We start from the raw sequence: 23,609 nt of genomic DNA, 5'->3' as shown, positions 1-23,609 counted from the left end.
TGACGTAAAGGGCTGAGTCACGATTTGATCCTAGCTCCTCCCATTACTACACGGCGGTAATACCGCAGCTGCTTCCATCTTGACGGCGGACGCTGCTGGCGTCCTGTCCGGCTCCCCGTGGCTCCCCTGAGTGCACCAGCAGCTGCGTTAGAGGGTGCTCGGGCTGCTGTCAGCTGTGTCAGGCACCTGTGTTTCTTGTGTCCTTTGAGGGGTTTCTTGTGGCCACAAGAGGCTTCAAGGAACACAACCTGGAAAGGTAGGGAAGGGAATTTAATGTTCCCTGAGGTCTCCAGGGGCAATGCTCACCCAACTGGGTTGGACAAGAGTGCTTACACGTTAACCTCTGGCATGTTCCTAGTGGTTTCGGAGGGTGCCCCCAACACGGGCAAGCCCCAGCTGTCCACACTGTAATAACCCACCCATAAAACATGTCCTCTAGACGCTCTTGCCTCTTCCTTTCTCACTTTCCCCACTTCCTCTCCTGTGCTTCCTAGAATTGCCTCCTATGTAAATAACTTGTACTAAATCTTTATCTCTTCGGTCTACTTTTGGAGGAATCCAAACTGAGTCAAATTCTAAAATCCACGTGGTTGCTGCTCCTTTTGTTATTGTTTTTAATTACACTATATTCCCACCCCCAAAAGTAATAATGACCATGAGTTGCTGATTAGTCAGAACCTGATTATCATTTTAAGGCTTGTTAAAAAGGAAGACAGTGTTTCCCACAAAGCAGCACGTTAATCCTTGTTTTCATTAACTATCCTTCTTGCCAGCAGTTGCCCTAATTTCAAAGCAGGATGAGGAAGGCTTTGAAGTCACTCTGTTAATGTAGTTATACACCCAATTTGGCTTTTCCAGCTATTAAACAATAGATTTTAGGGTATGTACCAAAAGTAGGACAGTATTTCTTGATATAAGAAAACAATTGAATTCGTAATGTTAAAGAAATCTACAAGTACAATGAAGTATTTGTCTTGTGGAGAACAAGAGCAATCATCTCAACATGCATTTTATATTTATCAGCTCTACACATACATATTTTAGGAAGATTTTGAGAGATTTCAATATATCTTAAAATGACCAACCATTTTATTTTTAGCAAAAAGAGATTCTCAGTTTCTGGTAGTTGTCTGTAACTATAGGCTGAAAATGTTTAGATTTTAAAGCTTACATGTGTAAATTCTCACATGAAAATGAGTGGTAGTACCACCCACTGCAGTGTGGTGACTCTTTATCCGCAGTTTGTCCCCTCCAGAGACGCCAGGCTCGCAAGTCACATGTAATAAGTTCACATGACATGTTTTGTTTTATAGACTCTAACCATTTATTTAACAAAAAGGAAATCTCTAACATCTAGCGTTTTTCTACATTTAAAATTTCAGGGAAAAGAGACTCGTGTTCTACAGTATATAATGGTTACAAAAGAGTTCATTATCAGCTTAGAATGGTTAAAACATTTTCTCTACTGATTAGGACTCAGCATTCTTTAGTGAAGTGAGGTGACATATCTCTTATGGAAAAAGTAGTTGTTTCTTGTCGGAGGAGATATATTACCAGCACAACCTTCCCTTCACTCAGGAAGGGACACAGACCTGTCCCTCGAGGATTTCTTTCACCAGCGACATAGGTGGGAGTCCATTTCGCTATTTCGATTCCCAAGTCAGGTATAAATCCTTTTCACTTAGGGAAGAACTCAAACATATATAAACTGAAGGGCGGAGGTTGCTTTTTCCATCTTCTCACACGACACTAAAAACTCAAGGTTTTCTTGGTGGTTTGGCTCACGTGTTGATCACTGTGCATGGAGCTATCATTGGTGCAAGTGTTTTTTGAATGCTGTGTTCAAATGTTTTGAATGCTGTCTAGCACCCACAGGAGAGAACAGAGCACCCCCCTCCTCCAAAATTTGAATTTTCCTCTCGGAAACTCTGAAAGCCCACGATCACTTTTGCCTTGCAGAATCGGGGGGCTCTATCCCCAGGTGCAAAGTACATTTTCCAGGTTTCTCCAGGGCGAAGGCAGGGTGGACGCCCTCGTTAAACCTGTGCCTGATGATGAAGAGCATCTGTCCAGTCTCAGCGTTTATAAACAGCAGCCTCTGGGTGGTGTAGTCCAGCAGGATGCCCACTCTGGCGGGACGCTCAGTCACGTGGACATCGCTCACGATGCCACTGTAGAAAAATGTGTATCTGAAATGGAACAGAATGGGAATTGAAAACTTTGAAAATCTTAACGACGATAAAGAAAATCACCTGGAGACAACCGATTTTGCGATTATTGATCTCAGTTCACAATAAGGAGTTGCAGTAACAGTGCCCCAAATACCTTAGCCAGATCCCTCCTAGATGCTAACATGCATAGCTCTTGCCAACAGACGAGCGTTTTTTAATACTTTTGCTACTTCTACATTAGGAGGCAGGCCCAGAATAACCAACATATGCCTCCCTTGTGATTTTCTCCACATTTTAATTCTTTCCCAGCTGCCCACATGTTTTAACTACCGCATTCATGGTGTGTCATTCTTTTGAATAAAACTCCTTCGAGGCTGCCATGTATTGTAAAAAGGACTGCAGGCTCGCCTTCCATAAAATGCATTAATTTTACTGTTTAAAAAATTTGTAAGTAACTTATATAAGGGCTTAATGAAGTTTAAGAAATATGTCGTTATTTCTGTCCAACTTCATCCTTTGTACAATGCCCCTGCCCAAACCAACTTTCCTTTTCATCTTCTCCATGTTTTCTGCAGCCTTACAGCCAAGGGGGGTTACCTCTGATTTCTCTCTTAAGTTCAGATACATTCAGTTCACCATGTTTTCACTGGGCATATGTGTATGTCCCACACTTTGTTAGACCTCTGCACCTCTGGCGGATATGAAGGACCACAGCATACTGTCCTTGCCTTCAAGGAAACCCATACTCTACTGAACTAGAAGGAAAACTGTTTAAGACTTTAGCATAGGCTGGGGCTCAGACTCCAGCTCCGGGCACAGACGGGGAAAGTGTTTTATGACACATTTCATGGACTTGGTTTGGTTGTGAAAGGAAAGGTTCAAGGACAGGTTGGGAGTGAGAAATTGCTGAACAGAAAAAGCGAAACTGCTCTGTGCAAAAGAGTAACATACGGTGGGAGTTTTCTCCTGACGATCTTAGAGGCTGGGGCCCTGAAAGCAGGAGAAGAGAAGAGCTGAGGGACAGGTGTGTGGTCTGTGGATCTGACAGGTCTGAGGGTGGGAGTGACACTGGACAGACTGGGGCCATAGAACCTGCATACAAGACAGAGAAGGACCTTGAAGACTTGTGGTGTCTCTCTTAAACGCCTAGGAGCTTGAGCGCAGGGAATGGCAAGTTGGCAACTTCCTTGCCGAACGAAGCTCATTCAAAAGGGCAGAGGTTTACGGGGATGGAAGGTGAGCGAGACTTCCACAATGATAAAGGACCTATTCAGTGCCTTGCCAATGTGAGATATGGCAGAACACTATGAAATTTTAGAACCTGTAAAGCACACAGAGGTTGTGAGTGGCAATGAGGGGAACAGCAGTGTAGCTGGCATTCTTACAGAAGGCTTGGGGAGCAGATGGGTGCACGTTCAGCCAAAGAAAGGTCAGGACTGGATAAGAGGGGAAAGGGTGAGGTGATCCAAGCTGTGGGGGCAGCAGAGGCAATGATGAGGTGGCAGAATAAACCTGTATGTCATCTGCTTGACCAGTTAGGAGGGGACATGTGAATGACTTTGAGAGTATTACCTGGATAGGTAAGTCAGAGGCCAGGCTCTATACTGGCCTGCCCTGTCTAATATAGTAGTCAAGAGGTACATATGGCTACTTACAGTAGAATTAAGTAAAATTCAAAATGCAGTTCATCAGTCTTGCTAACCACATTCCAAGTGCTCAATAGCCACATCTACCGTTTTTTCTAGTTTTTCAGAATGTGTGACTGGACAGGGCTGGTCGAGAGGGTTCTGAATGCCCATCTGAGATATTTCCCTACCCTACTTGGAAGATCCCCAGGGCCTACAGGCCCAGCCCCAGTCAGTCCCTGAGCAAGTCGCTACCATGGAGGGAAAGACATTCCATGGAGCCTTGGACCCAACCGTTCTGCAGGGCCTGGAATTCACCCTGTCCTGCTTCTGCCCCATTTCCCACTGAGCACATCACTTCATTCTCCAAGCTGCACTCCGGCCTGAAACAAGGCCTGTCTGTCTGTGGCCTGACTCCCTCCCCATCCTTTGGATTGCTAGTTCTTGTTCAGACAAGGGTCATTCGGAAGCCTGATTCTTGACATCTGCCTGACCCTGGAACTGCCTGGGCGAGGGTCCCTACCTGTGTAGCCCATCCTGGTGCATCTCACTGCTGGCCGAGAATGAGCCCAGACTCCTTTCCACCCCGGTGGCTGCTTCCCTTAGGACTCCCATCCCCCAGACTGCTTCCATTCTTCCGGGCTTCCCGCCTTCACTGTGGTCCCAGAGTGCTGACACCACTGTTCATGTTTATAGATTTCTTTAGCAAAAATGAAGGGACATGATGTAAATGACATTTTAGAAACATTTGCAGTGGTGACACTTAGAATGGCTTGGAGTGGTTAGAGACCAGAAGAAGAGCACAGGCCCGGGGGCTGTGGGAGAAACTGGTAAAGTGAAGCCTTGAACTAGAGGAGTAAGTTAGGGACAGACAGGAAGAAATGCAACTGATTCTTTCTCCTTAAGACTCTTCATTTCTCCTATCCCACCATGACGTCTTACACCAGATGTAAGTAGAATCAAGAGTAATATTGCTTCATTTAAATCATGAAGCCAGAAAAATGGAAAAACTCAGGAGGCTCTGCTGTAGCAGCACTCTCAGTGGCCTGATGGCCAGCGTGCTCTGATTGGACCATGGAATGAGGCACTTAAGACCTGACCTCTCTGTGCTGTGATCATACAGGCAGGCGCGTCCCTTCTCCCAGAATCCACAGAACCTACCCTGGGTGACAAAAGCCAAAGACCAAAGCTGTTGAACCTGCTGAATGAAATTAACTGTTCTGTTCTCTAGAGTCTAGAACTTTGTTATTGGAGGCTTGCCTTTATGTTCTTAAGGGTTCAGTTGTCTAAGGAAATCTTCATGAAATCAATACCTAGTTCCAACTCTACCGATCATAAACTCTGGGTTTGAATGATTTTTCAACTCTGGGTAGAGGATGGGTCCTCAAGGATCACACAGCACTGAACATCATTTAATCATAATTGCTCTGATTTGATGGAATGTGACTTTGAAAAGCTCTTGGAGATGGTGTCCTTGTGAACCTTGTCAGGGAATCAAACTCTGTCAAGTAGGATACAGGGAGAGATGTGCAGCGAGAAATATGCAAAATCCAATCTGTGGGCCTTTTTCTGGGAACTTGCAAGCACTGATTCCTTTTTAAGCATTCCATTTGAATAATGCCTCACGTTTGAGTCTTTACAGTTTCAAAGCTCTTCCTTGTACCTGACTTCATGTGACCCTCACAGCCCCCAAATGGAGTAGTCTAGGTGTCACTGTCCCCTGACAAGACACATGAGGCACAGATTAACCAAGACCGATCTGTTCACAGGATTAACCAACTTCTGGTGAGTAGTCAATAGGATGCTAGTCAAGAATGGAGCCAGGACTCAAATTAGGTTCCTGGCTCCAGTCTCATGCTCGTTTATTAGACCATCTTGTGCACATGTTCAGTTCATAGCATGCTTGCCTTCTCTCTCTGAGACTAACGCAGGTTTATGGCTTTTTCATATCAACCAATTAGACAATCCTAATAAGACAGTCTACAACCTGGGACCGTTTACTGCAGCACTTGCACCTGGACAGATGTCTCCTTGAGCAACAGAATACAAAGAAACTAAAAATAACCACGTGGATGCCCAGTTGGGGCAAATTATGAACAAGATACAAAAAGCCCAAACTCGACTGCCACTTCTGAGGTGCTGGGAGCAAAAGCAGGGTACTGCCCGGGATACATGCACACGGCACCGCCAAGGGGGTGAGCAGACCCCCTAAGCCACTGCTCCAGCCTGACCCACCAATCCACCTTTACCCTCATTCCATTTAAGGGACCAGCTCACCCCTCCTCAGGGAGGGAGCAAGGGAACCCGTTCCTTGTCTTTGCTCGCTCCTGTTACAGCACGAGTCCCAGTAAAGCCTTGCCTGAATTCCTCGTCTAGATTCTTATCAATGGAAACTGACTAAAGAGTCTAAGGGGACTTCCCAAGTAGTCCAGGGGTTAAGACTCCACCTTCCGATGCAGAGGGTGTGGGTTTGATCCCTGGTCAGGGAGCTCAGATTCCATATGCCTCATGGTCAAAAAACCAAAACATAAAAACAACAAAAGATTTTAAAAAAGAACAGCAAAAAAGAGAGTCCAAGAAACCCAGGTCAGTCACACCAATAATACAGACCAGGGGTTGGTCAACTTTGTCTGTAAAGGGCCCGAGAGTAAATATCTTGGGCTTTGGGGGCCATTTGGTATCTGTTATATCTAGACAACTCTGCCATTGTAGCACAAAAGCAACCATAGGCAATATGTAAACAAATGAACTTGGCTGTGTTCCAATAAAACTTTATTTACAAAAAAGTCAGCCCCATTTGGCCTGTGGGTTGTAGTCTGCCAACCCCTAATATAGACCAGAGATGTGGGGGAGACGGGGTGCTGGGATCCAGTTCTTCCTTAGTCCTATTGACTCCTCCATGGAGGGAGCCCTTTCAGCATTACCCTTGTGGTCTCTCCCCACCCTGGGGTGGACTTCGAAGGAAAACCTGGCCAAACACCCAGTTTCCTAACTTTTCATTTTGAGCTTCCTGAGGAGACACACATCCTTTTCCAGCTCCCTACTCTGTCCTGCAGTACGGGAAGCTGGCCTGGCCAAGACTTTGGGTGGGTACAAATCTATTAAAGAGGATTCGAGATAAGAAACAGTTTTACTCTCACCTATGAACCACATTGTCTAAAACTGGCTTCCTCAGTAATCAGAGTAATAGTTGAGTCTCCATGTATCAGTTGGCCCAAAAGTTCGTTTACAGAAATGAACTGAATGAACTTTTGGGCCAACTCAATACTTGACTCTCTTCTTTCTCAGTTGGCTCAGAACTTGGGTAGGGAAGTGAGACGCTACTTATTGGGCCCCTCAGAGCCCTCGGCCTAGACACTTTGATTAGGTGAAGAGGGGCAGGCCCCAGCTTACCTCTGTGGCTCAGAGCAGTGCATGTACCATGAGGTCTCTCCCTGTGCCAGGGCACCAGCCTGCACAGCTGAGCTGGAGCAGACGCCCAGTCGGTAAGCTGGGCAGTCTGTGACGGTGGTCTCCCAGTAGTGCTGGCCACAGGCAGGCAGCTCCTCACCCAGGACTGATGGGATTCTGCAGGCAAAGTTGATCAGGAATTGGCAACCTTTATTTCATAGACATCGACATTCATAAGTGCACCCACAGTTTAAGCAGGATTCTATCCTTGGAGAATTTGCTGAATATCCTTGCTGGAATATCCTTGCTGGAATCTGACTAAAGATATTCATTGTTCATGCTGTCCCTGACCTTGACCTGAGGGCCACAGAATTCCCCAAACATTCAACATGCTTTTAACATAGTTCTACTGCCACACACAACACACATGTATTACACATAGCATCTCTTAGAGGAACTGGGAACTAGAAAATAATTAGAATAAGGATAGGATAAAAAGAAGAGGGCTTCCAAAAAAAAAAAAAGAGGGCTTCCCGGGTGGTTCAGTGGTAAAGAACCCGTCCGCCAATGCAGGAAATGCAGGAGACTCAGGTTTGACCCCTGGGTCGAGAAGAACCCCTGGAGAAGGAAATGGCAACCCATTCTGTATTCTTGCCTGGGAAATTCCATGGACAGAGGAGCCTGGCGGGCTGTAGTCCATAGGGTTGCAAAGAATCAGACGTGACTGAACGACTGAACACACACGCATAGGATAAAAAGAAATGGCACCCATCTGTGGCCCTAATGGTAAAGAACCCACCTGCCAATGTAGGAGACATAAGAGACATGGGTTCAATCCCTGGGTCAGAAAGATCCCCTGGAGAAGGGAATGGCTACCCATTGCAGTATTCTTGCCTGAAGAATCCCATGGACAGGGGAGCTTGGTGGGCCACAGTCCATAGGGTCACAAAGAGTCGGACATGACTGAAGTGACAGCATGCACCGCTTTCAAAGGGAGTGAGGAAATGTAAAGGAGGCAAGAGGAGATAAGAGAGTATAACTTGGAAAGTTTTTCCCCCAAAACTTGCACGCACACAAAATGGAGTCTCTAAAACCTCTAACCATGAGTCCCGTGCCTGAGGACCTTCCTGGGCACACAGACCAAGCCAGGTGCTGCTCCTGACAGCGGGCGTCTGGGGAGGCCTGGGCAGAGGGCGGTGCAGGTGAAGCGGGCGTGTTGTCCGTGCTCTGGAGAGGCTTGCGGTCAACAGTCTTGGGGACTGGGGCCTCTTTAGATGGCAGCAGGTATGCCTAAGAGGTTGTTGAAAGGTCTCTTTTTGTCTCACCTCAGCTATTTTTGCAACAGGCATGGTGAAGTGAACCAAAGCACTTTCTCCTGCTGATGGGTGACCTTGTTTGCATGAATTGCTCAATTTTGCTTTGAAATGGCTGAGACAGCAAGGAAGCATTTTTAATTTAAGCAGCATTAATATTCAGTCAGCACAATCTCCCGCTCCCCTTTAACAGGTGAGAAAATGATTACACAAGGGAATGTATTTCATTTTCTTGTGTCTTTACCCAACAACTTCATTTCAGAGCGGTGGCTACTGATGGCTGCTTGTTCTCTGGAGCAAAAGTTGGTTGCTTGATATGTATGAACTAATTTTCAGATTAATAATTAACATAATTCTATCAAATACATTATAATTATTATCTATTATTATTAGCAGCCATGAAATTAAAAGACACTTCTTCTTGGAAGAAAAGCTATGACCAACCTAGACAGCATATTAAAAAGCAGAGACATTGCCAACAGAGGTCCGTCTAGTCAAAGCTATGGTTTTTCCAGTGGTCATGTATGGATGTGAGAGTTGGACTATAAAGAAAGCTGAGTGCCGAAGAATTGATGCTTTTGAACTGTGGTGTTGGAGAAGACTCTTGAGAGTCTCTTGGACTGCAAAGAGATCCAACCAGTCAATCCTAAAGGAAATCATTTCTGAATATTCATTGGAAGGACTGATGCTGAAGCTGAAACTCCAATACTTTGGCCACCTGATGCAAAGGACCTGGATGCTGGGAAAGATTGAAGGCAGGAAGAGAAGGGGACGACAGAGGATGAGAGGGTTGGATGGCATCACCAACTCAATGGACATGAGTTTGAGTAGGCTCCAGGAGTTGGTGATGGACCGGGAAGCCTGGTGTGCTTCCCAGTCGCAAATAATCAGACACGACTGAGCAACTGAACTGAACTGAACAGTTATTATCATCAGTCATCTATGAACCAACCTCCAATATACTTCTTTTCTCTTTCATTTTTTAAGCAATCCAAGACAGACAGAAAAGCTCAATCTATTTCTTAAATCTTTTTTACCCGCCTGAATTCACTCATTGGTATATGTTTAGCACTTCCAGTGTTCTGGACCCTAGGATAGATTCTGGGGATTCAAAGATATGGAAGACAGGGCTGCTTGAGGACCAGTCAAGATGGAGTAGCTGATGAATGATTCCACAGGTGCTCAGACCTTTTTGTAGATACGATCAAAGGGCGCCAGAGCCCAGAGAAGGCTTGGCCATTTCCAGGAGCAGGTAACACCTGAGCCAAGCCACAGATAGGTGAATAGCAGCTTAAGAAGAAAACAGTGTGAGTCGCTGTTGGTGGGCTCAGGGCGGTAGTGAGAGCTTGCTGGCTGTCCAACCCAGGCACATCAGTGCCTACAGGAGTGTGTTTCACGTGGGTTATGATTTTCCAAAGTCTTTCACTTTCTTCCATTTGGACCCTCAAAATAACCATGAGTGATTGCAGACAAATTGCAGAGCACTCTCCATGCTATGCCTTCAGCTTCTGCCTTCTTTTTACTTTGCTGCTTCCTTTTGTGGGGGGCTTCCCTGGTGGCTCAGACAGTAAAGAATTTGCCTGCAATCAGGATACCCTGGTTTGAGCCCTGGGTCAGCCCTAGAGAAGGAAATGGCAACCCACTCTAGTATTCTTGCCTGGAGAATCTCATGGACAGAGGAGCCTGGGGGCTACAGTGCATGGGGTTGCAAAGAGTCAGACAGGACTGAATGACTAACATGTTCACTCTCCTTTTGTGGGCCCCTCTGGGAGAGAGGGGGCAAGATCTTAAAAGTCTTGCATGTGCCCAGCTCCAGAAACTCAACAAAATGTCATTCTCCTCTATTCCTTTTCAAGTGGATTGATGCAAAATCTGATTTGCTGTTGAAAATAATAGAAGAATGAACCCAGGCTCTTTTTTCACTGAACCAGAGTTAACGCCTTAAAACAGTCTATGTGTTAAACAAAACCATCTGTGCTTGTATTTCCAATAAAAATATTGACACTTGCTCCATGTTTGAACTATCTCCATCACTTTCCCTTAGTAACGAACCATAACTGAACTCTGCAGTTCGGGCTTGCTGTCACACAGCGTGTGCACCGAACCAAGGATGTGGCGGGTGAGACCACATGAGGCCTCTTGTGCCTTCTCCTTCTACTCACTCTGTCAGCCGTCTCCTCTCAGCGAAGCTGATCACTGTCCCATTTGAGGAAATCTGCAGAGCAGGATGAGCCGTTTCCCTCAACAAGAGAAATCGGGTTCCTATTGCGATCAGAAAACAGGATTATAACATTACCACAATGTCCCAGGCCAAGCCCCACCTTTCAGATCTTAGTCTCCCTTGCTTCTGACATCTAAATCCCCCCCAGGGTGTTTTCAGGTCCATGGCAAAATTCTATCTGTGATCAGGACTGTGAGCTAGTCACTTGTCACCTTGCCTGGTGCCACAGATGTGTGAAACGCCCCTCAGCCCAAATCTAGCACCTACTCTGTTATACGAAGTATGCTCCCCACCCAGCACCTACCTCACCTGGAAACTAGGTAGAAAGGCAGAATCTCAGGCCTTCCCCCTGGCTTCCTGAATCACAATCTCTATTTTAACAAGCTCCTCGGGAGACCCATGTGCACGTTCAAGTCTGAAGACACACTGGTGTAACCTCCAGGAGTGCTTCTAACAGTGGAAGGTATAGGCACCACTCTGGGACTGCAGGGAACACACTTTTGGACAGACAGTCCCCCCGTTTTCTCTCTTTACAAACATCACGCTGTCCCTAACCACACAACACAACACACATGGCTCGTGCACAACTTTTTGCTGGTTAAGCAAGTCACTTAATGGGCCACCCTCAAGTTTCTGCCTCAATCTTTGGGTCTAGGATAAGATAAAAAATGATCACCTTTCCATTACTCATTTCTTTTCACAATAATTGAGAACAGCCCAGTATTTTTTATTGGGATCATCAGGGTATTTTCCCCAAAAGGCCCTTGAACAGTTATCATTTTCTTGAGTTACTCATACCTTCATGTATTCAACAAACATAAATCGGCACCAATCATGAGCTAGGCATGGAAAATAATTAGAAGAATAAGACTGGAAGATTATTCATGGAGTTCACAGTGTCATGTAGCAAGAATATCTTCATCCCACTCTTCCCAACACACACACACAGTCACAGACTCAAAACATACCCACCATCTACAGCAAATTGTAAACCAAACAAGAATCATCTGAGGAGATTAAAAACATGTCAAAGCCCATATCTCAGTAAATTAGATGAGGATCTTCGGGAGTGGACCCCCAGCATCTTTTTTTTTTTTTTTAAGCACCTGACTGATAGCTAATGGGTAGCCAAGGTTGAGAATGTCTTAAACCAGAAAAATAAAAGAAACACCTTGACCTTTGGCCAACCCTGGGTCCTTATGCCAAAAACCTAGCATTGCCAGCAGTCTGGGAGCTTAAGAAGTGGCCCTCTAGGATGTTTTCCCTGGGTGGTGGGAGGGAAGGAATGGGAATGCTTGGCAATAGTTCTCTGTGTGCAAAGGAAGTACCTCTGGTGGAAATGAGGGCAGCCTCACTCTGCTCACTTGTCCCAAATGCATTGATGGCTCTCACGTAGAAAAAGTAATTGTCATTGGGTTGGAGATTAACTTTCAGCTGGAGTCCTTTAATTCCAGAGAAAGATCTAAACATGAAAGGAAAATAATAATTTTAAATATAATGCTACGTGCTAAACAATACATCATATTTCAGTCCTGCAGTGCATGAACATCTTTTATTAACAAATCACTTATTTTTTCCCTTTTTATGACCATGGAGTTAGCAAGTCAGATTCTATAAAATGGCCATCTTCCAGTAAGTTTACTTTATCAAATCATTTCTACCTTGGTCAACTTTTGTCTAATATTATGCCTTCCAGAATGCTCTTTGGAATAGAGTCAATGAAACTTTTTTTTTTTAATTCAGAAAATAGACTAATTTTGTGGTTAATGAGTCTCCAAGCATACATTGTTTTCCTTATGAAATTCTGGCCAAGAGGGCACTTGTGGATTAAGATGATGTTAAACTATCCTATAATGCAAAAAAACACTATCTCATTAACAGATCCTGAACAGTGGAAAACCTGAAGTGATGATTTTGTACATAGCCATCATGTCAAAGCCACCCAAGTTAATGAAACTGAGGATCTCTAAAGAAGACAACATCCTTTAGAGAAAACTTAATCCTGGCAAGAAAGGAGAATTCTAATTGCCAAGTAAAATCCCCAAAGTTGTTGTTCCTAAACCTCCCATTTACAACGAAAGAAATGTACGGGTCATGGTACTGGAATGGCAGTAGACTCGGCAAGTACACGGTCACATCCCAAGCATTTTCGCTAAATGGACTTGCTGGATTTGAAGATGGAGTTCTGAACTTGAAATGAGCTGGAATAATTTTTCTGCCTCTTTTCCATTCTCTTTAATCTGCGTGATTATCATATCCTAGGGCATTTATACAAAGTATACAAGTGCTCTTCTTTTAGCCTCCATTTGGGGAGACTTTGACAAGTTAGGCTCCTTGCTAAGAGAAGAAGTTCTAATCTGAGTGCTACAGAATCAGAATCCTGTCCCTCTAAGATGTGCACTGGATACTAGTCATTGAAAACGACAGTACAAACAGTACAACAACCTTCAAATCCATTCTCAGAGAGAGAGAGTTTGTTTGTTTGTTTTTTAACTGTTTGCTTTGTTTGTTTTTATTTTCTTTGGGTTTATTTTGTTATTAATGAATGTTCCACACAATCATTAGAATCAGAGAGTGGCCACTGTTCATTCTCAGATTGATTTTCTCTTTCAGGTTATTCCTCCTTCTGTTGATTTATTTCATTCTCAATACCTACCTTAGAGAATACCATGAAGGACCATGAAAAGGAAAAAGTATCACTGATCCAGAAAACAAATTAATTTAGACTTTTCCAAAGCAGAAAATCTGTACAGAGTAACAATCCCTCCCCAACCAGAACAGCCCTGTGTCTAAAAGCAGGGAAACTCCATGTGTTTCTCAGCTGGAGGGGCCACAGAGGGGAGAAGCCTGGGTCTATTTGTGTATTTGCTATTTAGTACTTGCCCCTGAAAAAGGTCCCTGTAAATTCCCCAAACCTTATTAGTTGTAATTTCAGAACCTACCACCTGACCAGGACCTTGGAGGGGACTCTCTTTAGATGCAGGGGAGAATGGATGGATGAAATTGAGCTACATGTCCACTGACAACTAATTATGCTTCAACTAATTAACAAAACACCAGGTCCTATGACTAAAAATACAATTCTAAACTAGTATCTACATCATTATTCTGGGGTAAATGTATTGCTGATCTTGTTTGAACTGATGACTGAAGATATGTTTTCAGTGTACATTAATTATAACAAGCTTATTGTCTCAATAAGCACACTCAGATCTGAACTGAATTTCAGGCTTCATCTACTCATTAAATAAATATTTATTGATCAATTATCATATGCTCAGGTCCTGCCCCTGCTTGACAGGACTAAGTGAGGAAATTTCATCTCTAGAAATTGGATAGAACATATGGGTTTCATTTTCTGATAATGCAGTTGTTAAATGCCAAGGATGCTGTTCTATATAGAGAGAGAGAGAGAGAGAGAGAGTCGATTACATGCTGTCTTATTAGTCATTTAAAGAACAAAAGTCTACACAGTACAGAATCCAATATATGGGATCACTGTGCAAACAGGCCATGTGGACGTGACAAATATGCACCATGCCCTCGCTGAATCTATAAAAGCACCAGGCATGAAAATGAAAGTAATATGAAATATGGTAGGGTTTTATTGTTTATAAGTTGCTATCATATGCTCGAACACCAAGACGAAAGCAAAAAAGCTCAGATACAAATGGTTCAACCCTATGTCTATTTATTCTGTCTGACCTCACTTGAATGCCACAAAAGTTTTCATGTCAGCTGTCCCTACTGTTGAGCCAAATGAAAACTTCACAAATTTTGCAATTTGAAATCTGAAGAGTGGCACTCCTCCATAGATTATGATATTTTTATTTCAAAACCAAAAACTTGTCATAATTGCAACTGAATCCACATCGTTATAATGAGTTTCACATAGTCTGGAGTAGGATTCAAATTCACAGAATATCCAAATTGAGGTAATTGATTAGATAGCACATGGAACCCCAGCGAGTTATTGGTGCTTAGGTAAGAAGAGATTTCAGTCTTATCAACAATGTGACCAGTCTGATGATTTTAGAAGTTCAGAGCCAATAATAAAATCCAAAACGCAATAAGAAATATGACTCGAAGAGTTTCACTCTGGGTCATAAGTGTGGGATCCTCTCTACAAGCACCATAGTACTGTGGGAAGGGAAGGCTTTATATTGGAAGTTCTGGGAATGTGAATATTGTTAAACTCCAATGTTGTAAGGCAAAGAGAAATATTCAAAGGAGACCTACTGTCTCTTCAGAAGTCTGAAGGGCTGCCATGTGAATGAGACTGGTCCCTCTCTTGCTATTTCAGTTGGAAATGAGTGGAAGACCCCAGAAGGCCGATGTTTGCCCAATGTAACAATGGCTTTTCTAGTTTGAGCCCTTTCATTCTTTAGTTTTTGCAGGGGATGACTGAAAAGTTTGCCACAACTATCCATAGACAATGGGGCAAGAAATATCTCACATGAGAACTGAAAAGGATCTTTATGAAGTAGAAAACCATTAGGGACTTAATGCTTATGAGAAAATACTAGAAGCATTCCTAGTAAATCAGAGAGACATGAGGTTAAAAAAATTGAGAAGTAGGAGGTAAAATTATTATCACCTGAGGATAATATGACTGCTATCTAGAAAACCGAAGAAACTCAGCTGAAAAACTCAGAATTTAGTGAGATAGCTAGATGTGAATCTAATATAAAAAATCAAAATCTTTCATATACAAATAACAACTATATAGAAGATAAAGCAAAATAAAGACCTTATTTAGAATAGTGGCAAACATAGCAAAAGTGTGTAGGATTTATATGAAAACTATTTTTGAAAATGATAATGAAGGAAAGCCCACTAAAGACGTGACTAAAAGGTAAGGCAGATCAGTTCTTGGAAAGGAAAATGAAACAATCATAAAAACTTTAATGCTCCCTAAATTAATCTATCAACCCAAAATGATCTCTGCTGCTGCTGCTAAGTTGCTTCAGTTGTGTCTGACTCTGTGCGACCCCATAGACGGCAGTCTGCCAGGCTCCCCTGTCCCTGGGATTCTCCAGACAAGAACACTGGAGTGGGTTGCCATTTCCTTCTCCAATGCATGAAAGTGCAAAGTGAAAGTGAAGTTGCTCAGTCGTGTCCGACTCTTTGCAACCCCATGGACTGCAGCCTACCAGGCTCCTCCGCCCATGGGATTTTCCAGGCAAGAGTACTGGAATGGGTTGCCATTGCCTTCTCCAAACATGATCTCTACAAATACCGAATTATCAGGGCCAGAGGAGTAGAGGGGACTACACAGTCTGACTCTAAAGGTCGTGTGAGAAATAAACTAGCCAAAAAAAAAAAAAGGTCATGAAAGGGCAACCTAATCTACATGACTTCTAAAATTATAAAGTTATAATAAAGAGTGCATGGTACCAGGGCATAAACAGATGGGTCAATGGAACAGTTTATAAAGATTGGGACTAGCACCAAACACATAAGTTCTTAAATATATAATAATGGAACTAGTTCAAATCAGAAAGGAAAATGTTGGCAAAGCTGGATAGCCATATTAGAAAAAATAAAGTTGGATTCCCTACTCCACACTTCCTCTTGAAAGTATGAATTAACTAGTATTAACATTTAAAAAAATATATATATGGCAAAAAAAAATTTTTAATTGCAGCTTGTATCATAGATGAAGACTGATGTCCTTTAAAAACAAAGAACTTCTACAAATCAATAAGAAAAAATACTACACTCTAATAGGAAAAAAATGGGTAAAGGAAATGAAAAGTTTATAGAAAAGGAAGTACATAACTCTGAAACATACAAAAAGATGTTCACCCAATAACAGAAATGCACAATTAAACTGTAATAAGATTCCATTTTCTACTTATCAAACTGTGAAAGATCAGGTTTTATCACACCCTGTGTAGACAAAAGTATGGAGAACGAAACACTCTTACATGCTGCTTGCCTGAGTGCAAACAGCTACAGCGTCTATGGAAACAATTTGGTAATATCTATCAAAACTCAAAATATTCTTACTTTCTAACCAATCCTGATACTCCTAGGAATTTACCCTGCAGATATACTTGCACATGTATGAAATGATATATGCACAAGGGTTTTTCCACAGTACTGTTTGTGACAATGGAAACAACTGAAGTGCCTCTCAATTAGTCAAATAAATTATGTTCTTAGAATACAATGAAATTTTTTTTTAAAACCTATGCAGTTCCATTCGTATTGCCATGAGATACCAAGAAATATTTTTAAATAAGAAAAATAAGGTGGAAGAAATATATATAGTATGCTACAATTTGTTGAAAAAATATAGCTGTTATATATGCACAGACTATCTAAAAAGATAAATATGCATCAGATAACAGTAATTGCCTCTGGGGGCGGGGAGATATGAGGAAATGAAGTATAGATAGAAAGGAGACAATTTTCACTGTATTCTCTTGTGTGTCTTTTGAATTTGTACCATATTTATGTATTATCTATCTGAAATTGATTAAACAGTTTACTTTCAGAGCTATATTACAAGTTCAGAAGCTGGTTAAATGTGTTTGCAAAATGCACATTAGTTTGAATTCTATGAAGTAACTTCTCTAGGAATTTTATAACGCAACAATTTGTGTTGGATGGAAGGTGTGCATGTGCTCAAGGTAAGCTGAGGGCTGGTCACCGCGAGGAGTGGTGGTCCCCCGCACCGCCATGTCCAATACCCGGATCTGAACATATTTCCTCCCAGGAAAAGGGGGCGGCATGTGTACAAACAACATGGAGAAACCCAGTGCCATGACTCCTGGAAGCAGCCTACGGATGGTGCTGTCACTGCAGAGCAAACAGATGGCTAAGTATGAACTGTTTTTTAAAAACACAGTGGGCTCTTATGGTTGGCAGCACCAACATTCAGCCAGTCAATCAACACCATTTAATGTGAACAGTGAAGACAGCACACTGCTGGGCTCTATGGGGACCAGCTAGTAAAGTATGTTTCCCATACCTGCCTGGGCATATTAGACCTTCTGAATAGGAATCCTTAAGAGGGGCCTGTGACTCTAAACTCTAACGAGTATCCCAGTTGTTGTTGTTGTTTTAATGATCTGTTAGGTTTGAAAAACATAATTGTAAGATAGCACAGGGTGAGAAGGGGTGGGAAGGAGAAATAGGAATAAGAAGAAAAATCTATGAGAACATAGTTTAGTTCAGTTCAGTCACTCAGTCATGTCTGACTCTTTGCGACCCCATGAATTGCAGCACACCAGGCCTCCCTGTCTATCACCAACTCCCGGAGTTCACTCAAACTCATGTCCATCGAGTCGGTGATGCCATCCAGCCATCTCATCCTCTGTCGTCCCCTTCTCCTCCTGCCCCCAATCCCTCCCAGCATCAGAGTCTTTTCCAATGAGTCAACTCTTCACATGAGGTGGCCAAAGTACTGGAGTTTCAGCTTTAGCATCATTCCTTCCAAAGAACACCCAGGACTGATCTCCTTCAGAATGGACTGGTTTGATCTCCTTGCAGTCCAAGGGACTCTCAAGCTTTCTTCACATTCCAACTCTCAAATCCATACATGACCACTGGAAAAACCATAGCCTTGACTAGCGGACCTTTGTTGGCAAAGTAATGTCTCTGCTTTTGAATATGCTATCTAGGTTGGTCATAACTTTCCTTCCAAGGAGTAAGCATCTTTTAATTTCATGGCTGCAATCCATCTGCAGTGATTTTGGAGCCCCCCAAAATAAAGTCTGTCACTGTTTCCACTGTTTCCCCATCTATTTCCCATGAAGTGATGGGACCAGATGCCCTGATCTTAGTTTTCTGAATGTTGAGCTTTAAGCCAACTTTTTCACTCTCCTCTTTCACTTTCATCAAGAGGCTTTTTAGTTCCTCTTCACTTTCTGCCATAAGTTTGTCATCTACATATCTGAGGTCATTGATATTTCTCCCAGCAATATTGATTCCAGCTTGTGCTTAAGCAACATGAAATACAAGAACAACTAAACAGTTTCCGCTGTTGGAAGCCATTTATAAAACCTTAATTAACCATAAACACAGAATTTTCTGTTTAAGATGAAAATTTTTGTTAAATCAGGATTAAGACGTAAATTCTTTATATGTTGACTTTTTTTTTAAACATAGTTAAATAAATATTTCTCAACAGGCCTTTTTTTTTATTTGATAAATGAGTCTTATTATAAGACTCAGTGTTAACTAAACATCACTATTAGTTCATAATAGTGTAGAAACGTAACATGAGGGCAGAATCCTGATGACCCATGGAACTCAGGCTTTCCTATAATTAGAATCTCTCACAAAATCAGAGAGTCAATCAAAGAGATCTTTCCAGCAGAAGGATCCTAGAGTTTAGTTTTCTCCATAGTTGGTTACCCTCCAAAGTTTGAATGACACCATTTACATTTCAGGCAGAGAATCCCAAGAACCTAGTAACATCTATTCATTCTTCTGGATTCTCCAACCTCTCCTTTACCACTCCAAGGTCACACAGGTGGACAATTACCTGAGGTCCCACAGAACTACCTGCACAGAATGGTGATTTAAATTATACTTTCAGAGCCCATTTAAAAAAGGGTTACATAGGGAATGCTTTTGCATCTTTTGTAAAACTGCTCTTAAAGACAATCACTATTATCTTGTTCAATAGCCCTTATATAAAGATCTACATGAAAAATTCATCTTATAACTGAATGTCAAGAAATAGAATTGTCTCTCTCAGTGAAGCGTTGTGCTTCCTTTTTTTAAAAGAGATGAGTTATGTAATCTCTTTCTTTCTCCCTCTTGCTCTCTCCCCCACTCTTCTGTTTTCACTTTAGCTGCCAGGAAGTTCATATTTAAATTGCATGTTCCATTGAGGTATTGTTCTTAACCTGCGCTTTGTGAAACAACCTCCTTACCTCTGCATTATCTGGCTCTTGCCCTTACAGGGTTGTTTTTAGTGGCTTTAGTATGACTGAGTCTTTCATTGTGAACAACTGGAATCGTTTTGAAAACTGACAGATCATAAGTTAAAAGTAAAAGAAGAGGTTGGTTTTCCATTGACTGAGGCTTTACTATACAAGCAGGAGGTGTATAGAATTTTAAATGATCAAAGTTAAATCAGATTCATTTGGGAAGAAAGATTTCATTTAGCAAAAGCTGAATGCCAAGAATTTCTGTGGAGGTGGAGTTGTGGGGGGGTAGGTTATCCTATTACCTCTTAATTACTCTGTGAATTTTGGCCCAATCATGTCAGTGGTGCTCCTGTCATCCTATGAAGCAAGCATGGGGGAGGAATGACTATCTCCTTTACCCACAGGCTGTGCAAAAGGTCAAATCACTTGCCCTAGACTGTGTGGTCAGTCATCACCTGTTCAGTTGAAAGCTTAGTAAAAAATGTTTGGTTTTTTTTTTTTTTCAAATGCTGGGATTCTTCGTCTCCTGATCAGGCATTGAGTTCATTAGGAAATTCACCCTTACTTTTCCTTATAGGGACAAAGTGGCAGGTGTCCCCAGCTAGATCCCCAGCTGTGACAGACAATCCTGTTCTGCCCCACCACGTGTGACCCCAAAAGCTGGAAGCAGGAGAAACAGGAGCTCATAGATCCAGCACCCAGAGCCCAGCCCACACAGGAGGGTCTCTCCACCCATCGCCTTGGCCGGGGCCGGGGAGCAGGAAGTGCACTACCAACCACTTTCGTGGCGTATTGAGTCTCACAGATTTGTCATTCAGTACACAGCTTCTTTCTGCACAGCCCACACGGCTAATCCCTGTACTATATTTCTCTCAGTTTTCCCTCCTCCACCCACAGTTCTGCTGACTTCTCTCCACACAGGAGAGACAGAACAGCTGAGGAAACAGCCGAGCGGTGGAAAATTTTTCAAAGTGTTTTGAGCCCACCCAACCTGAGGAGAGCATTCAAAGAAAAACAGGAAAGGCTGAGTAGGAGCTCCCTCAGCCCCCACACACAAGCCAGGGATTGTCACTCCCGCCTACCCCCGAGCCCAACAGGGGCCGACTGCTGGGCTGGAGCCACAGTGCCCACACACAGAAGTATGCAAATGTGTTTTCTGTGAGGATGATGGCATGGAGACAACTGCTCGGCTGTTTCAGACACCACGTCAGGAAGCTCTGGAGCGCAATGGGCTCACTGCATTTAAACACCTCCTCTAAGAGGTCAACCAGCATCTTTTTGGAATTTCTAGAGGTCATCGTTCTGGGAGAGTGAATGCCAGTCTGAAGATGGATGTGTTTCTGTTCTGGCAACCAAAATTAGACTCCCTAATCTAAAGGGTAATCAATGCCCCCCGTGTGCGTATGTGCAATTTCATATTAGTCATCCTTTTTTCCCCTCTTCATTTCCATTTCTCTTCCTACTCCAGACGAGAGCTTTTAAGGCTGTCTGTCTTTTCAGGGATTGAGGGTGAGAAATATCTAAATTCATTTAGTTCTTAGTTCTGTTTAGTTCTCCATCTTTTCTTTGCTAGAGATTCCAGTCAGTGGGATGACTTGGAGTTGGCAAGGACAAAAGGAGATTGGCTAATGCCATCATTTATCTACTCATTCACTCATTAAACAGACCTGTAATGAAGAGCTGCACAGAAAAGCTTCCTGTTCTTACCCAGTTTTTTTTTATGGGGTTTTTTGTATGTGTTTTGTTTTTACATCTGATTTAGCATAGGGGTTTTGCAAAGAACCTAGAATGTATGCAAGGGTTATGTAACCAATGGATAAATAAGATTATAAGTGTTCTTCCCTGTAAGTGATCCATGAAAAGGTATCCAGTCTTCCAAGTTAGACTAGTCCTATTTCCTAATTAAATATCCATTCACTAAAACTAACTCATTCACCATTCTTCTTTACTCTGTGGGCACAATTTGCTTTTTTTTTTTTTTTTTCTGATTTTGAATGACATTATCCTCAAAACTGACCTAACTTTTATTGTTGTTGTCAGTATTATGTATTCCATGCTAATGATATATACCCATTCAGGTTACACATGCGTATTGAGTAGCTACAATATGCCAGATACTGTCCCAAGCACTGAGGCTGCAACTTTACATAATAATCCCTTTATGGAGCCAACAAGTGAGTGGGATCAGACAATCCTTGGCTTGCTGTTCTTTCCAAGACACAAAATAACTTCAATTATGCACTGCTATGCAGAAACCAAAGTGAAGAATGTGTCTCTAATAAAATGGAAAACTAGGGATGGTTTGGTTTTTTAGCTAGGGGTGATAAAATGTTGAGATTCTTTGTTTATCAGTTCCACTGTCTGACTAGCTGTCTACAGCTGACATTCTAGAGGTTGGCAATATAGATGATTGCTAAATAGCTAATGTTTAGTAGAGTTTTGAACCATCAGACATTGTAAGGAATTGTTTTAAAGTTGGTTTTAAGAACCAGATGGTCAAAGACACAAGACACATGACTACTCCGAAAGAGTCGAATTTTCTCTCCCTCCTGAACTCTTAAATTGGAGAACCAAAAGAGATACAAATGAGTTTTGCAGCCCTGGGCCTCTGAAATTAAGGATGAATTATTTCATAGTTTGTTGATGCCAACCAGAGATATAAAGCACTGAGGTTTCTTGTATTCGTGAGGGATCATTCTGATGTGACTTATCAAACAGGGTAGTGATTTGCAGCCAACAAAATTGTGCTTGCCTTAAAAACGACCTATTGTGAGATTCATCAGGTGTCCAGAGAGCCTGGAGAGTCATCTTTGAGCTGTGGATTGAACATACCATTCTACCTCCTGGCACTGAGTGGTCTTTTAACACCCAACTGGAAAAGAGGTCCATCTCCAACACAGCCCCAAGCTATCAACAAGACTCAGAATGCAGAATTTCCCTTCACTTCTAAACTTGCTGGACCAGGTCCATTCAATAACAAAGGATTCCTGTACTGGTCCATAACTTCTATAAACTTCTGCTTATCCAGCCTCTCAGATGTTCTCCTTTGGCAAGAAAAATTAAGAGAACCCACTGGCAAAGTCTCAAAGGGATAAATGAATGACTAGTCATGTTTTAATAAGTTCAACTTTTGTCTTAATGAGATTGATGGAAGGCCATTTTTTCCCTAGAAATGAAACTGTCATTGATTTCTCTAGCTTTGATGAAGGATTTGTTTGGAATGCATTCTTCATCAGTGATATCAAATCAACTTTTTTTGAGAGCCTCAGAATGACCAGAGAAAGGAAAACTGTTAACTAAAGGGGTTCTCTCTTTACATCTATGTTTTTCATATGACAAAAGAAACCAAGGATATACAATAACTCCAAGTTGTCAGGCTGTTTAGGTATGTTAACGCAGTCTGTGTAATGACGCAAGTTTTAGAACTAGTAGAAAAAATAAGACGAACCTGAGTTTGCATCCTGACTCTGAACTCTCACTCCATCATTTAATACCTCGGCCAAATTATTTAACCTCCCTGAGTCTCATTTTTTTTTTTTTTTCTTTTTTTTCTTTTTTTTTTCCTGAGTCTCATTTAATGGAAGTCATGACCTCCCTTCTAGAACTGTCGAGAGGGTTAGGAGATGACATCACTTAGGAGATGACATCACAGTTCCCTCAGTGAAACGGCTACTAGGTTTCAGGGTTTCCAGATTTCTGCTGATTTTAGAACCCAACTGTGTCGGTATTATTTATGCAAATGCTGGCTGAGGACCAATGCTATAACAGGGATGAGTCACTCCAAAGCACTCCTTCATGGTCTGGTCTTGCCTTGGAAAGAACTGGGTTTTCCTCACTGATGATGGAGAATGATGGGAGAGCTTGCCTGGGGACTTGGGCACTTCTGATCAGATGCTCTCACAGCATCAAGAGTTTCTATGCAGAGAATGTCCAGGACTCTCATGAGTGACATTCAACAGTGGTTAGCAGCTTGGACTCTGAAATCTAATAAAACAAGATTT

The 23,609-nt window shown here is 42.4% G+C and overlaps 1 protein-coding gene across 1 annotated transcript in view; it reads right to left on the bottom strand.

The window, feature by feature from the left end:
- Nucleotides 1-1,304: 1,304 nt before the first annotated feature.
- CMYA5 (cardiomyopathy associated 5) overlaps nucleotides 1,305-23,609 on the bottom strand; it is a 98,084-nt gene continuing 75,779 nt past the window's right edge. The window contains 4 exon segments of the mRNA NM_001281903.1: nucleotides 1,305-2,189; nucleotides 7,190-7,363; nucleotides 10,662-10,761; nucleotides 12,049-12,182. Of these exon segments, the coding sequence (NP_001268832.1) occupies nucleotides 1,943-2,189; nucleotides 7,190-7,363; nucleotides 10,662-10,761; nucleotides 12,049-12,182 (655 nt within the window). The 3' untranslated portion in view covers nucleotides 1,305-1,942.

The sequence above is a fragment of the Bos taurus genome, chromosome 10 (genome assembly GCF_002263795.3).
Source record: "Bos taurus isolate L1 Dominette 01449 registration number 42190680 breed Hereford chromosome 10, ARS-UCD2.0, whole genome shotgun sequence".
NCBI lineage: Eukaryota > Metazoa > Chordata > Mammalia > Artiodactyla > Bovidae > Bos > Bos taurus.
The sequence above is the reverse complement of the archived record's forward strand: the minus strand, read 5'-3'. Positions and strand labels throughout refer to the sequence as shown.